This window comes from Hemicordylus capensis, chromosome 6 (assembly GCF_027244095.1).
Source record: "Hemicordylus capensis ecotype Gifberg chromosome 6, rHemCap1.1.pri, whole genome shotgun sequence".
Taxonomy (NCBI): Eukaryota; Metazoa; Chordata; class Lepidosauria; order Squamata; family Cordylidae; genus Hemicordylus; species Hemicordylus capensis.
In genome coordinates this window covers 153,162,251-153,178,018 of record NC_069662.1, presented here as the reverse complement: position 1 = coordinate 153,178,018, position 15,768 = coordinate 153,162,251, and the positions used below count along the sequence as shown (strand labels likewise).

The 15,768-nt window shown below is 43.2% G+C and overlaps 1 protein-coding gene across 6 annotated transcripts in view; it reads right to left on the bottom strand.

The window, feature by feature from the left end:
• Positions 1 to 1,240: 1,240 nt before the first annotated feature.
• The window catches only part of LARP4B (La ribonucleoprotein 4B), a 91,920-nt gene continuing 77,392 nt past the window's right edge, over positions 1,241 to 15,768 (bottom strand). For 5 of the 6 annotated variants that reach the window (XM_053262457.1, XM_053262456.1, XM_053262458.1 and 2 more), the window contains 5 exons: positions 15,172 to 15,217; positions 13,203 to 13,367; positions 10,806 to 10,930; positions 10,339 to 10,450; positions 1,241 to 5,397 (listed from right to left, as the gene is read on the bottom strand). In XM_053262457.1, the coding sequence (XP_053118432.1) occupies positions 5,116 to 5,397; positions 10,339 to 10,450; positions 10,806 to 10,930; positions 13,203 to 13,367; positions 15,172 to 15,217 (730 nt within the window). In that variant the 3' untranslated portion in view covers positions 1,241 to 5,115. The remainder of the gene's footprint in view (positions 5,398 to 10,338; positions 10,451 to 10,805; positions 10,931 to 13,202; positions 13,368 to 15,171; positions 15,218 to 15,768) is intronic. The other variant, XM_053262455.1, reaches the window with a different exon arrangement.

Below are 15,768 nucleotides of genomic sequence, written 5' to 3'. Positions count from 1 at the left end.
CAACGTTGAGAATCCTTGCTCTACATCAGCATCCTTCCCCTGCACCTACCAACGGCAGGCCTCCAATTTTGCTGCAGTAGCTGATGGGAGAGGAGGTTGACCACATGAGCTTAAGGCCATCTCATATTTAGCATCCCTTTTTGCATTTCCCCATCTGGATTATGAATGCAAAAACCTATATGGATTGTGCACAAACTGGATGAAAGACTGCACTGGATAGGATAGGGTAAGCATCTAGACAGACTACAATGGAGCTTGTCAACTCCTCATATGCTGTTTAAAAGCATAACAAGTAGTAAATTGGGGCACGAGCTGATGAGTTTGCTTCTTAAGACAACATGTAGAAATGTCAGTGGTATCCAAAGTACCTTAAGAAAAGGGCAGAAGTTCCCCTCTCTACACTAAGGGAACAGCTCATTCCTCATATGCTCACTGTAATTTTTTGGTAGCCAAAAATAAAAGCCCAAAGATGCTTATGCCTTCTGCTTAAACACTCATCAAAATTTATAGTAGTCCCAGAAGAACAGCAGCAGAAGCGTTCTACTCAAAACTCCCCCAAAAGCAGAAGCAACTGCCTGTAGTTTGAGAACAAAGAGCAACAGCCACTATTGGAAAGAGTGTGGCATCATCTAAACTGTTCAGGACGAGACCCTGTGATACACATCCAATTCCTATTATGTCCCTGTGCAGGTCAGCAGCACAGGCACGCAGCTTGGTGCGAGCTGACATGTTCCAAGAAATGGCCCATATATACTGCAGCATCCGACTCTTGAGGAGCTCACCCATACCATGTAATCTAATTGAAGAATATGCCGTACAACATTCACAGATACACAACCTTAAAAAAAAACCAGCAACCCAGCAGGTATCAAATACAAATGTACCCATGAGCTAAATACTATGAATCACTATTTGACAAGGCTGTAGAATCAAATCACATAGCGTGCTTTAATCAGAAATCCACACACCAGGTTTTATTGAAAATGAAAAAACCCTTCCTCTCACAATCTGCCCAAGATGACTTCACAATGAGCTTGTGTTGAAAGACGTAAATCACAAGAGGGCGAATTGCCTACCAGACAGGAAATACCTTGCAAAGAGGGGCAAAGTGTTCAGTTTTGGTACAGCATTTATTGCTCTTAAAGTGCATCGATTCTCCAGAGGGTATAGCCATAGCAAAGAAACTTCTGTTATGTGCCTTTGACACACAAACAGGCGCAAAGACAAAGGAAATGAAAAATACTGTTGTAAGAAGTTTAATTTAAAAAAAGAGAAATTCAACAGTGCCTAAATCTTTATTTTTCATAACCTACATTTTTTTTTAGAGACAGTTGTACATTTTATGACACAAAAAGGAAACTTAAATTACCAATAGTTTACATGTAAGCTTGATTCCAGTATTAAAATGGAACAAAACAAAAACCCTCAGAAAAAGGCCTCCATATTACACCTTCTGTTTCATGACTTGGCAGCTGTTAGCTCAGGTGTCTTCGATTGTCTGCTGCTGTCAGTGTAACAGGCTACACAACATGTAAAAACTGCAGCTAGCTGGAAGAGATACAGAGATTGGTGTGGACCCTTACAGTCAGAGGTTGTTCATGATATACTGCATCACTCTGGGAAACAAGGGAATCTCTGTGCCAACTGGTTATGTCTTTAGATGAGGGCAGCAACAAAAAGTTATTAAAAACTAAAAATTGAGCCTGACAATTTACTGGTTTCTCTGTGAGAAGATGGGGGGGGGGAAATCACATGGCAGGAGGGTAATGCAAAATTAAAATGTACATATTAAAGTATTCAGAAGCAAATTCTTGTTTTAAATACATTCCTTGAACCAAGAGCCTCAGAAAAACCTGCATTCTAGTTCCATATGAAGAGCACCAAAGCAGTCCTATCAGTTAAAATAAAGCCAATCGTAATTGGTTGCTATTTTTCTAACCCGGGGTTCTCAAGCTTGGATTCCCAGATGTTAGAGTCTGGCAACATCTGGGGACCAAGTTTGAGAACCCCTATTCTAACCTGCAACTCAGATTTTCAGGGATAGTTTTTATTTTGTAAATGTCAGATATGAATCTCTCTATGTAAACAGTCTACAGGACATCACATTTCTGTTCTAGTAGTGCTATACTGCCTGAGTGGGGAGAAAGTATTAAAGTGATTGGTGAAGTTATTTGGCATGTCACTTTTAAAAAAGCTATCAATGTAACATTTTAAATGCTTTACACAGATTTGGGCGAGAAGTAATTACAGTGTATCAACCTAGTACAAGAGGCAGCAAAATGCAGTCCCAACAGTACAACTCACTTTCTGGTCTGCTCTATATACACTCAAATGAATGACCCAGCTGTCCATGTCATTGTGGCCAATTCCTACGTTGTTTGCATTTCTGAACAAGCAAACTAAAATCTTACAACTGGCCTAAATCATGCCCCAATCTAGCTGCCATTTCCACTGCTTACTGGGTAAAACGATAAAACATTAAAATTCCACAGCAGTACCAGTTCTGATCATCATTTGTTTTTTAATTGGGAGTTGCACGAGTCTCCACCTCCTCCCACGGCATCTCCAAGGGTGCCTTTTCAGGAAGGCATGCACACAGCTCCCAGCTTGCTCATTGTAAGTTCTGCAGTGCAAAAAGCAGGTTGTCTTCCCTTCTTTAAAATGGTCAATTAAAATAGCAGCAACTATGCTAGGTAATCAACTGCCCTAGGTACTTTATAGCTACATGGAAACTTAAATGCAACTTGCTAATATTTTGGCCTATGGCAAGGGTAGGCAACCTTGGCTCTTCAGCTGTGGAACTACCATTCCCATCACCCCCAGCCACAATTTATTGTGACTGGGGATGATGGGAGTGGTAGTTTAACAATAGCTGGAGAACCAAAATTGCCCACCCCTGGCTAAAGGGGCTTAAGTAAACTTTGGGGCTACTGATTCTGTGGCAATGTTATTTCTTTCCAATTCAGGCATTTTAAAATAATAATAATAACAACAACAATAATAATTGCAGCTTATAAGATGTGATTTTCCATTCTTTCACACAATGTTCTCACACTGGTTGAAATGTACAATTCAAGAAAGTTTTAAAAGATTTCACAGGGCTTAAGACAAACTTGCTCCAATTCCCTTTTGCAGTGAAGAGGCAGACTCAACTCAGCACTCCAGAATAAAGTAAAAGAAACAAGGAAATAAAAACAACAAATTAAAGTAATATTCAAAACCACAACATTTAGTTTTATCTACATCCAGCTCAACATCAACATTTATAATATATCAATAATTTTTATCAGTTTTTTTTAAGGGTACCTTTTTATATGTTCTGATTATTTACAACTGTACAAGCAAAGCACACACTTCCAAGTGCACATATTTAATACAGTATTGACTATTTCCATTTACAGATTTTTCAACATTTTGAAAAAAGATCAACTGCTTAAGATCTTTTAAGGTATATTTTACAAAAAAACTGCCACTAGTTTCTGTACTACAGTATGTTTACTCAGTAAGACCAGTGACAATACATACATACTGTTAACTGAGTAGTTCTGTCTATGCCCCCCCACACTAACCCTTGAGGGGGTCAGACTTCCATAACTCTAAGCTGTCTTGTACAAAAGTTAAGGCAAAGTCATTTTCAAGTTTAAATAAAATTCAAGTCTTTAAATATTGGATGGAAATAATTCTTTAAAAAAATCAGTTGTTTAAATAAACTTTTTTTGTGGAATAAACTGTATTCAGCAGGAAAACATTTTCATCTGAATCATCTGCTGCTTAAACACTCAAAAGAAAAAACTTTAGGCATTTTAAAACAAAAATAATTTATAGTCAACTTTATTAGAAACTTGCTAATTTAGTGCATCCTCGTCCTTCAGAAAAGCATGTCACTTTTAAAGTAAGTGTGACAAAATTTACCCCAGACGGAAACAGGGATCCCTTCCTCCACCACACACACACACGCTCCCCCCCGCCCCCCCCGGCAAAAAGAACTCCATTATCTCAGAGAATGAAAAGAGTTTAAATCCACATGCCAATCTTTGTAGGTACAGAAAGGTATCAGCACTTAGGCCAATTAAGATATGAACTCTTTCAAAGAGCACTTTGAGCATATAGTTAAAAAACCCTACACAGAGCACGGGGTAAACCAGAAAGGACAGTGGTGACTTGAAATCAATTTCCTCTGGCTGAGAGGGGGAAAAATTGAGAGTTTCTCATCACAAGAGTGCTATTGTGCTATCTTGTGAAACACAGCCATTAGCTGGCATCTGCCATTTACAAGGGCTGATGTACTTAATTATTTTCTATTCACAATGTGCTTTGTTTTTTCTTTTCCTGAAAATTCAAGGAACCATTTTATTCTGGATTGAGAAGCTGGTTACTTGCTTGCAGTCCATCAAAACAAATAATTCTAGAGAAGCCTCGGAGGTGATCTTTATGAGGTTCATATTTGGCCAACAACAAAAACAGCTCAATTTTAAAACATTAGAATCACATGTATATTTAAACCTAAAAGTATAATTTCTTTGATGTGCTACAGCATCCAGAATTTAAAAAGAAAATAAGAAAAATCGAACTTGTCGTACGATCTTATAAAACGCCTGTTTTTCCTTGCACTCTAAATAATAGCGGCTGTTATTAGTTTTCTGGACACATTTTAGAGGATATGTACTTACAGATCAGTTATTTAAAAACTACAGCAGCACAATTCTGCTTAGTAGATTAGGAAAAAACTCATTAGATAGAGCTTGTATTCACACAGCCACATGGAGGCTTAATAAAAAAATTGATTTTCTCAGATAAATGCATTTTCCATCTAGAAAAAAAAAAAAAGATTTTCGGCATCACCTCCATTTCAGCACCAACCTAAATGTAAGGTTTAGATTAATTAAACCCTGACAGAGTAGACTGTTTGCTCAAGGGGAATTTGATGAGGGGAGCAAGAGAATTGGAGGAGCAATCTATTTTACAAAAAAGGGGGGGGGGATCAACTTGCAGGCATTTCATATTCTTAATACCCACTGCAAGCTCCTAACCAGCAGCTCATTCTTTGTACTCTGAGTGGCAACAGGGATTTACTTCAGGGTGAGAACTTTTTGAACCTCCTCCTAAGCACTAGTTTCACTGAGGAGATTTGGGAGGGGTGCTCTGTTCTTTAACGAGACGTTTCCCAACAGCCGGAGGTGGCGATCTGCGTCCCGACTGCCTTCTCTGGTCTTTGGGCTGCCCTGGATTAGGCTTCACAGGAGGGGGTTCTTTGCTTCTTTCTAGTGTTTCTGTGGGCTTCCTTTCATCTTTCCCACAGGCGACCGTGTTTGGCTTCTGTTCCTTCTGGGGCTGCAGTGGAGGCGGGTCCTTAGTTGTCCTCTGGCAGATCTCTGCATAACTAGGTTTTCGCAATTCCTGTGCATTCAGAAGCACAAGACATAGATGTAGCACAAGACAGTGGACTTTTTTTGGGGGGGGGGCTAAAATAGCAAAGGTAATATTGATCAAGAGTAACTGCAAATGTCCTAAGCATAATGAGTAAGGATGGAAGGGTGATTGACGTGACAGATGTACCGGGGTGGGACTTCTGAACCCCCATTGCATGCTGTAAGCATGTACAGTGTGGGTTTGGAAGAACGCTTGCTCTGGGCTTGGGTTACTTAAGACTACTAACACAGGAGTTACTTTATAGGGCCATGGAATTTCAACAGGACTTCCATCAAGTAATTCAGTCAGAGTGTCAGCCACTGTGTCACTACCCAGGTGTGACAATTCTGCCCACGACAAACATGAAATTGCAGGGACAGCTTTGAGAACGGAGAAAACATTTAAACTTTTTGTTTTCCAACAAGGAGTGGTCATGTTAAAGTCCTTTGAAAAGTAGGTTTCCATCTCCCCGAATCCCCCTTCTCAGCAAGAAATCGAGTTCTGACATGAGCTGAGCAAAACATTAGAGTCCATTTCTAGCTTGAATAGCTGACATGCATACACAATGCAAATCAATCTTTTCAGCCTGGAGCTGGAGATGCTGCCTGTGGGACAGTCGTCGTTTGGAAGAATAGTACAGGCGAGGCCGGGCAACTGAGTAAACCAACTAGAAGAGGCAGGGAGTACAGCACAGACACACCAAGCTGACATCATGAGATCATACAATGTTAATTCCTAGTACACAGCTTTTGCAGTCTAGTGTGGAACCAGTACACGAGGCCTACCACCACCAACCAACTCATAACACCAATGGGCAGGAATATGTAGCTAGTGAAAAACGACAGGTTGCTTACCTGTAACTTTCTTTCTTCTAGTGGTCATCTGTGCTCTTACACACAAATGGCCTTTGCAGGGACCACATCAAAGATTCTCCTTGGCATTTTGGCAGTAGCCCCGCCCCTCCTGGTGATGTGGGCATGTGCCTGGATCCCCTCCTTCAGTCCCCAAGTCCGTCAACCTAGAGAACTAGAGAGGGGAGGATGGGTAGGCATGTAAGAGCACAGATGACCACTAGAAGAACCAAAGTTACAGATAAGCAACCCGTCATTCTTCGATGTGGTCTCTGTGCTTTACACGAATGGGTGAACAGCATCAAGCTTTGGCAGTCTCCATGACAGTCGCATTCATGGGGAGAGAAATAGAAATAGTCCAAAAAAGGTCTGTCTTATGTTGGGTGAGTTGGACCCCTAAAGAGTTGGCCATGGGGGCGATAGTATGCATAGAGTTTGTAGCCTTCCAAAGGGGAACCAGGTTTAGAGTTCACAAAGTCAGATGGAGATGATCCTCGGAATGTCAGCTCTGATTGGGTGAACTGCACCTCTACATCTTCGTATTTGGAGTCTTGGTCACTGGTGTCATCATCCATGCAGTCTGGTTGTATGTCTAATTTATGTTCCAGGGGTTTGTCCCCATGTGAATATGGCTGCTCTGATGGGGCTGGAACCAGCCTCTGGGGCTGTGAAAGTGGGTCCAGAATGTTTAACACTGCGGAGTGGTGTGTAATGGTGCATGGAAGTAGTGGTTCTTGTCTCCAGTTGGACTGGTGACGTTGTGGAGATAACATTTCAGAGGAGAGAGCCTGTGAAGCTGACCTGACTGGATGGGGCATCTGTGTTGGGTTTCTGATGGTACCGATCTGTAGTGTGGTAGCCCCTAAAGGAAGGTTGCTTATCACAGGTGGCATAATAGTTATCTATACAGCCTGCTTGAGCTTGGCTATACATAATAGGAGCGCGTTTGATGGTTGAGTGTACAGTCGTGATCGACAGAAGGTCCTCTGTTTCGAGTTCAGACAGTCTAGTTCCTCGAGCTTGGAGACAGAGTCATCCATGTCTGAGTGAGGTTCCGCTTCACACAGAGGATCCTCTACCAGGAGCGCCTTGAGTTTAGAGTTGTTTACAAGTTAGTAGCAAACATCTTCCACTTCGCAAGGTGGATAATGTGGTTCCTCAGTATTGAGTGGCTCTTGTTTGGGACTGAAAGCAGATGTAAGGTTTGGTAAATTGGTACGGTGTTCCGAGGCAAGCGAATATTGCCGTGGAGCAGCACTCTTATGATGCTGCATGGTAGGCAGTATTGTCTTTGGCCTTTTCTTCTTCTTTGATTTCAGAATGGACTCCAAGTCCTCTGTTTAGAGTTTCTGCTTCGGAGGTTTTGGCGGGAGGTTGGTTGTCTGAGCAGAGGCTCTGTTAGGTTCTGTTCCCGTGGGATGGGGTCTCTTTTTCTTTTTCTTCTTTGGCGGAATCGGGCACTGTGTTTGTAAGGGAGCCGCATTGCAAGTCAATGGTACTGAAGTGCTCGGTACCAAGGAAAATATATTTGGAGTTGTGGGCTCATGAGAATGTCTGGATAGGCCCGATTTTTGGGTGTGGCCATGGCGATGGTAATGTCTTTTGTAAATTGTTTTTAGTGTGTTTTATGTATTTTAATCTGTAGTTTTTAATATTAAAATCTGTACACTGCCTGGAGATGTACATATCAGGCAGAATACAAATATGATAAATAAATAATTGGGCTGTGAGCCTGATTGAACTGTTGGTGAGCTTGAGGCCATGGGGCAAAGATGACTGTTGGGACTGTCTGATCCGGTTTGCAAGCTGGTGGGAGTCGCGGCCAACTAGTAATATTTAAGTGCCTTTTCCCAGAACCATGAATGTAAGCGAGAAACTCTGTTCTTACACGCTTGCTTAGTAAATTTAGAGCAATGAAGGCACATGTTGACCTTGTGGGCCTCTCTGAGGCAGAACAGGCAACGGCTGTGTCTGTGGAGTGGAGTTTAGCTCCACCATGGACACACCTTTCAAAGGTGACCTTGCTGGCCATACTAGAGGTGGAGGTGGGAAGCAGAGGTTTCTCTCCCCGGGGTAGGGGGTTGGATGGGGGTTGCGAAGGATAAACTAAACACACAAAAGGAGAAAAAGAGGAACTAACTAAAGAACAGTACGATGGAGCAAATACAAGAAGGAATCTGAGTAAATTCAAACTAAAGGGGTTTTTTAAAGCCTACTTTCCAGTAGGCTAAAGAGATCACCTGGCTGGGAATGTGAGTGTGTCCATCCACCATCAACTTTGTAAGGCTTGGACCAATATGAACCAAATCGGGTACAGTTGTGGCGACACATAGGGACACCTCAACCGCTTGGTTTGTGATCATGTCATTCACACCAATTCAAGATGGTGGACGTGCAAATTTTTGAGGCGCAAGCAGACTAACATGTGGACCACCTAACCAATTTGAACCAAATTTGGTACAGTTGTAGTGAATGAACCAGAGGGAACCTCAACATCGTGGTTTGCGATGATGTCATTCATCCCAATTAAAGGTGTCAGACACGTACGTGAACATCTGAGGCGCAATTGGCCTAACTTGTAAATCATCTAGCCGATTTGCACCAAATTTGCTACAGATGTAGGGGACACATAGGCTCAAGGGTGCAGTTTTTAAAGATGTCATCAACCCCGATTCAAGAAAGCAGATGCATGTACGTGTGAGGTGCAAGTGGAAACCAATTTGGACCAAATTTGGTACAGTTGTAGGGACACATAAGGACACCTGTCCAAAGCCTAGTTTGTGATGATGTCATCCACCCCAATTAAAGATGGCAGACGCATGAATGTTGGAGGTGCAAGTGGGCTAACTTGTGAACTGCCTAACTGATTAGAACCAAATTTATCAGTTGTAGGGATAGTGAAAGGAAAGTAGGCATGTTAGTTCTTACTAGAACTTGAGGGTTTTTTTTGAAAAAATCTCAGGACAACTCATGACAATGTCGATCTGTCGGCAGACAAAGGAAGACTGGAGAGGGGAATCCAGTCACATTCGCGTATCACCAGGAGTAGCGGGGCTACCATCAAAACGCCAGGGAAACTATTAGCTTGGAGAAAATCCAACGTGGTCTCTGTGCAGGCTCAAAACCTGGTCATATAAAGCGCATATACACGCGTATACACACACACCCCAGTTACACAGTGCAGGTAGTGAATGAGCCAGCTGGGGTGGTTGGTACAATCTAGGGGACGAATGCTCATAGTGATTTTTGACAAGGTCTATACCCCTAGAGATGGAAAATAGGCAATAAGCATTGAAATACTGGCAGCTTTTCATGTGTTCTCATGCTTTTATTGTCCTGACCATCGGGCCTGTAGCAGTCAAATTTGCAATGATGCCTTAAAAGCTTTTAAATGTTATAACACCACAACACACAAACTATAAAATTTTATGGATGTTGTCAGAGAATGGAAATGAATATTGGCAGGAATGCCCTCCAAAGACTGCTCCTGGAGAGAGTACAGGTTGTTCGTTGTTACCCTAACCCTTTCCTCTGTGCAAAAATGACTGCAATTTTACCCTAACCGATTGGGGGTAGGGATAAAGAAGGGGTGGTTACACAGGGAACTCTGTAAGTGCCACAATGCTATCACATGTTTTCCATCTCTAGGGGGGGTAGATGTTGCCAAATATTTCTATAAGCACATCCCGAGATAGTAATGATGGCCAAAAAGTGTGGGCATGGTTCAAGATCTAATGGCATGTTAGGGGCCACTTCAGACACCCTACTTGTACCAATTAGGTACAAACAGGATCCATTATCCTATTGTGATTAAATGATATGCCAAGAAAACAGGCTGTCTAAGCCCATCCAGAGTTTGAATTATGTAAAGAGAAATATATGAAACAGTGCTCATTTGTAGGAAGAACAGATTTCTAGCTCTTCCTTATTCTGCCCTCCCCAAGGAGCTCACTAGTCTGAACTTTGCAATAAATTGCTTCTATCACAACGTTAAGAAAACAAAGCACAGAGTGGAAGGTATCAAAGAGGACACCCTCCCCGCCACCCCGGCCCATTATAAAAGTCAAGATGAACTTACTACTACAGCAGCCCCATTGACTTGTACTGATTTGCAAGCAGTAGTGAGTGCGGAGGAAAGTCTTTCCATATTTTGTGTGTCTCTCTGCTGCTTTTCCATTGCTTTGGAGTCACTGCAAGAGATAGACATGAATCCTCAACTTCTGGCATTCAGCAAGTTTAAGGCAGCAAGCCTTTACTCAAGTTGGGAAGCAAGTCAGTCACTATCGTAGAGATCCAAGAAACTTCGCTCTCCAACTCAGATGCATGTATAATACTTCCCCCCACCCTCACCACAACATTAAGGACAAGGCTTAAAGTTAGTGTTTGAGTGCCCACTATCTAAATGACTGCGGTAGGTCATGGGGTGTTATTTACTGAACTGTTCAAGAGCTATTCACAATGTCACACCTAACTTTTTGAGGATGGAAAATACACCCTCTTGATTCAAAATATTGTATTTAAAGTCATGTGTAATGAAGTCCTTACTCAGGAGACTGGGATGGGGAAGGAGACCTCTCAAATGTTCCTGGTAGAACAGAAGAAACTGGCAGCAAAGGCTCTCGAGGAATTCCTGATGGAATAGTGTTTGTACTTGCATCCACGTTGAGGTTCTGCAGAAAATGAAGTTCAAGTCATTTTAAGTAAGTCAGCACCATGATACATACATAATCTGTGCTTGAATACACTAAGTGGCTTTATAGAATCAAGAGTTATAATAAAGACGCTAGCCACAGGAGCCCAATCCCTGCTATGGGGCACCAGCCCCTCAAAGATCACCCAATAAAGAAAGCAGGTACATTCTAACAAGATGCATACAAACACAAATAAGGAAATCAAGCCAAAGCTAGCCATGGGGGGAAATACTTCTTGATTCCAAGTAAGGTAATGTAATTAGATACTGCCAAAACAAGTATTTTTAATCCCAAAATGGAAAACAATGTTTTATGCTATATCGAGTTTAGGAATTCTTTGGTTTGGATCTAAAATGTTGCTTGTGTGGGTGGAACTTACTACCACTCACACAGAGGAGTTGCCGATTTCCCCATGCCTACAGTCCACTGTACTGCAATATGCATCGTTCTGGAAGGTCCCCTGACCCTGGAATGTAGCCTTTTTTTGGCACTGGAAAGGGGAGGTGGAAAAACCCCATTGTGTAAAGAGGACTCTACTTCTCTTTGGATTCAAGCCATCGACTCTGCAGTACATTTGGCAGCCTGACTTAGAGCTGGGAAGTGGCCACAGCTCAGTGGCAGAGCACCAGACATGCCACATGGGAAAGGGTCTCAAGTTCAGGGGTGGCCCTTTCACAAGGGCTGTCACTTCAGACAGCACTGTTGGGGTGCCAGCAGGGCAGCAAGATGCCCCCCTTCTGTTGTCACTGGAACAGCTCTTTGGGACGGATCTGACCCTTGGCAGCTCTGGAGGGAGTGCCTCTCCTTGCAAAGCTTGCAAACAGCAGGATAAGAACATAAGAACAGCTCTGCTGGATCAGGCCCAAGGCCCATCTAGTCCAGCATCCTGTTTCGCACAGTGGCCCACCAGATGCCACTGGAAGCCACAGACAGGAGTTGAGGGCGTGCCCTCTCTCCCGCCATTACTCCTACTCCTAGGATGACAGAAGAGACAGCTGCTAGCAATCTTCCTTCTCCCTGCCCTTCATGGGCTTGCAAGGGTTGGTTTTGAAAGGGGCTGGCCCCCACAGAGGCATGGGCCATGGCAGCATTTTGTGCTTTGCCTCAGGTGCTGCAATACATTCCTGCCCGTATGATGGCACCTCCAATTGGAGAACTTCAAGCAGGAGCAGGGACTATGGAGAGCCACTAACTAGTTTTGACAGTACTAGAGAAGAGAAGATGCATTTTTCCACTTGAAAAAGCAGCACTTTACAGCTATCGACCGGATATGGACGCCACAGATTGCATCTTGAGACATTGGGGCACAAAGCGTTTCTTCTGAGCTCTCTTCCCTCCACCTTTCTCCAAACATCTGTTGGCCAGTTCTGTGCCACTGCAAGGCCATCAGGTCATCAATTTACATAGGAATGTAGGAAGCTGCCATATACTGAGTCAGACCATTGGTCCACCTAGCTCAGTATTGTCTACACAGACTGGCAGTGGCTTCTCCAAGGTTGCAGGCAGGAGTCCCTCTCAGCCCTATCTTGGAGATGCCAGGGAGGGAACTTAGAAACTTCTGCATGCAAGTGCTCTTCCCAGAGTGGCCCCATCCACAAAGGGGAATACCTTACAGTGCTCACACATGTATACTCCCATTCAAATGCACACCAGGGTGGACTGTGCTTAGCAAAGGGGACAATTCATGCTTGCTGCCACAAGACCTGAACAAACTACACCAGCAGCTAGAGGTTTGCCTAATACAAATCACTGTAATTGTTTAATTATCACTGTAATTGTTTAATTGTTTTAAAATGTTTTTAAATTGTTACTTGTTATATTGTTTTTAATTTGTTTTAGTTCTTTACTGTTTTAGTGGTGTGTTTTAATTGTAAACCGCCCTGAGCCATTTTGGAAGGGCAGTATACAAATCAAATCAAATCAAATCAAATCAAATCAAATCAAATCAAATCAAATCAAATCAAATCAAATCAAATCAAAATCAATACATAATAGGTTTAGCCTGTGAAATCAGCGACACCAGCTTAGACAAATAAAAATTAAGTCACTTGTCACCGAGGACAGATCTGTAGCTCAGTGGAAAAAGCTTCCCCATACAAATGTTTGACAACCACTGTTGATCAGTTCTGGAGTTGGGATTTTCCAAGTGAAATGCAGGCTTCCCCAAAGCAGCAAAAGGCAGGTGGCTGGAGAGGATGAGAGTTCTTCCTCAGCCTGCTCCCCGCCCCCACCCCCACTTGTACATACTCACTCTTTCCTTTGATGTTCCTACTATCACATTTGACAACCGGTTCTCAAACAAGTCTTCTGTCTTTAGATTGCCAGCAGCTCCAGGCAATGGCGGAAAACTGGACAGTCCCAATTCGAAGCTTGGAGATGGAGGTTTTTGAGGGGGTGGAGACTGTGTTTGCCCTCTCTACAAGAGAAATTTAGCATAAGAAAAACTGCAGTATTGGGTTCTGAGAAGATACTGTGAACCTTTAGAAATACCTTAATATTAGACAACTACTGGTAAAGTGATTTGTGTTCTTGCTTTACACACACAAATGCCCTGACATTCTCTAGAACAGGAGCAGGAAACCCCGGGTCCCCGATGTCGCTGAACCACAACTCCCAACATGCGAGATGGTGGGATGATAGCAGCTGTAGTGCCAAGTTTGCCTACCCCTGCTCTAGAAGGTTCCTCAACAGCCATCTTTAGTGACTAGAATGTACTCCAAGACTGGACTGCAAGAATCTGGCTAAAACCCGGAGGGTGGCATGCACACTGCCCCTGCTCAAGCACTTGTGAAGTACAAAATGCACAAAGCGACATCTAGTTACACAAAACAGCTTGTGCAGACAGAAGCCGATTTCCCAGATGCATTCTGGTGGTTCTTGGGAGGAAAGCAGCAGCTCTGTGCATGAAAATGTCTCTACATGGGGATTATTGGTTTTTTTAACATGGCCCCAGCTGGCTACCTATAGGTGATGGCAAACAGAGCCACAAAGGTGTTTTTGTTTTTTTTAAAGGGAGAAAGCTGCAAATCTCAATGTTCATTTAAAAATGTTTAATTCAGCATTTTGTCCATATGCGTAATTATAGAAACATATCATGAAGTTAGCTAGATGCAGTCACCAAGCCAGAAAGGGAAGGGAAGAACTTGAACATACGGTACATCCACTACACAACACAAGAGGCTCCTTTGAAGTATAGATGTGGGGGAAATAAAGAGGCAGAACTCCAGCGAGACGGGAAAATGGCTTGGCATCAGAAGGTGGGATAAGACAACTTAAGGGAACCAAAAGGCAATGCAGTGGGGTTAAGGGAAATGCAATTCTCTCTACCCACCAACAGGCTAGTTTCTGTCTGCAGAGCAGTGTTCCCACTAAGGTGTGTGCACGCTCACAAGTTGTGTTATGTCCACTCAGTTTATCTTATTTATTTGTTAATTTTAGCTCCCTCTCCGGTTGAATCAGGAAGGCCCCACTCTGACCACATGTGTGCACACACTGCCTTGATACTGCCGCTCAGGACAAAGCTTGTTCTGCACACAGATGAAAACAATTAAGAGGGGCCACTGCTGCAGAGGAGGATAGCGGGGGCGATATGGATTTTGGGGGGAGATGTCCCATTTTAATAAACCCTGAAATTCAACAGCTTCATAACCTAATGAAAGGGAAAGGGAAGCAGGCTTTAGTTCTAATTAAGAGGCAACTGCACCCTGGTTATTTAGAATGGCCTTTTTCTTATTTGCTATCTAAACCACAAAGCTATGCACATGAGTAGCCCTAACCAGGTTAGGGAAGCCTGACCTGGGTAGGGCTGCTCGCTTGTGCGCAGTGCCGGGATCAATCCCAGTGCTGCCTCCCCTGCAAGCCCAGGTTTTGTACTTGGGCTTTTACCTGGGTTAGAGGGTGCAAGCGTGCTCTTTACTCCAGGTATGGGGTGGTTGTGTGTATGCTCAGGCTGCATGCCTAGAGCACCCAACTCCAATGAGTCCCAGACTCCAGCAATTTGAGCTGCATGGAGCAGTGCAGTTCATGCAGGTATGCAATGGGGTGCCCACAAGAACACACAAGGATCTTCTGGGGGAGGTACATAGAACACTGCACCCCCCCACCCCAGGGAATCATATGAATAGCTTTCATGTCTGTTCTGTACAATATTATGTTTCTGTGTTGATCAATATTCTTCTACCATCCATCAACAGCTAGGCACAACAGTTGCCTTGACTCACCGTGAACTTGTCCTCTCTCTTCTTTCGATAGCCATATGAATTTTTTCTAGAAAGAAATCATCAAAAACTTACTCATTACTCTTGTTCTATATTTAACTGTTGAAAATATGTTAAGAGTTACACTGACACAGGCAAGTCGTCCTGTTATTTATAGAAAGGCAGAGCTATTTTGCGGAAATAGGCCAAGAGTAATGCAGGCAAGGCATTAGTTTCCCATTCATTATGTTTTAAATCTGCTTGTTTGGAGACCACAGCAATTCTCAACAGCAGTGTTGTTTGGAGAACACAGCAATTCCACACAAATTCTCAATGCTCAGAAACATTCCCAAACCTGTCTCAATGGGGGCCTTTAACATCCACCTGAAGATCATGCTTTGGCTAGATTACAGGCCTACTCAAGCTATGCCCCCCATCTGTTTTCGGACTACAACTCCCATAATCTCCAGCCACAGTGGCCAATAGCCAGCGATTATTGTAGGCCAACATCTGCAGGGGGAGGGGGGCGAAGTTGAGTAGGCCTCGGTTAGCTCACAGACCTACTTCAGTTGGCCCTTGGGCATGGTCTGCTTTGAAGCAGCAGCCTTGCTGGAGCAAAGC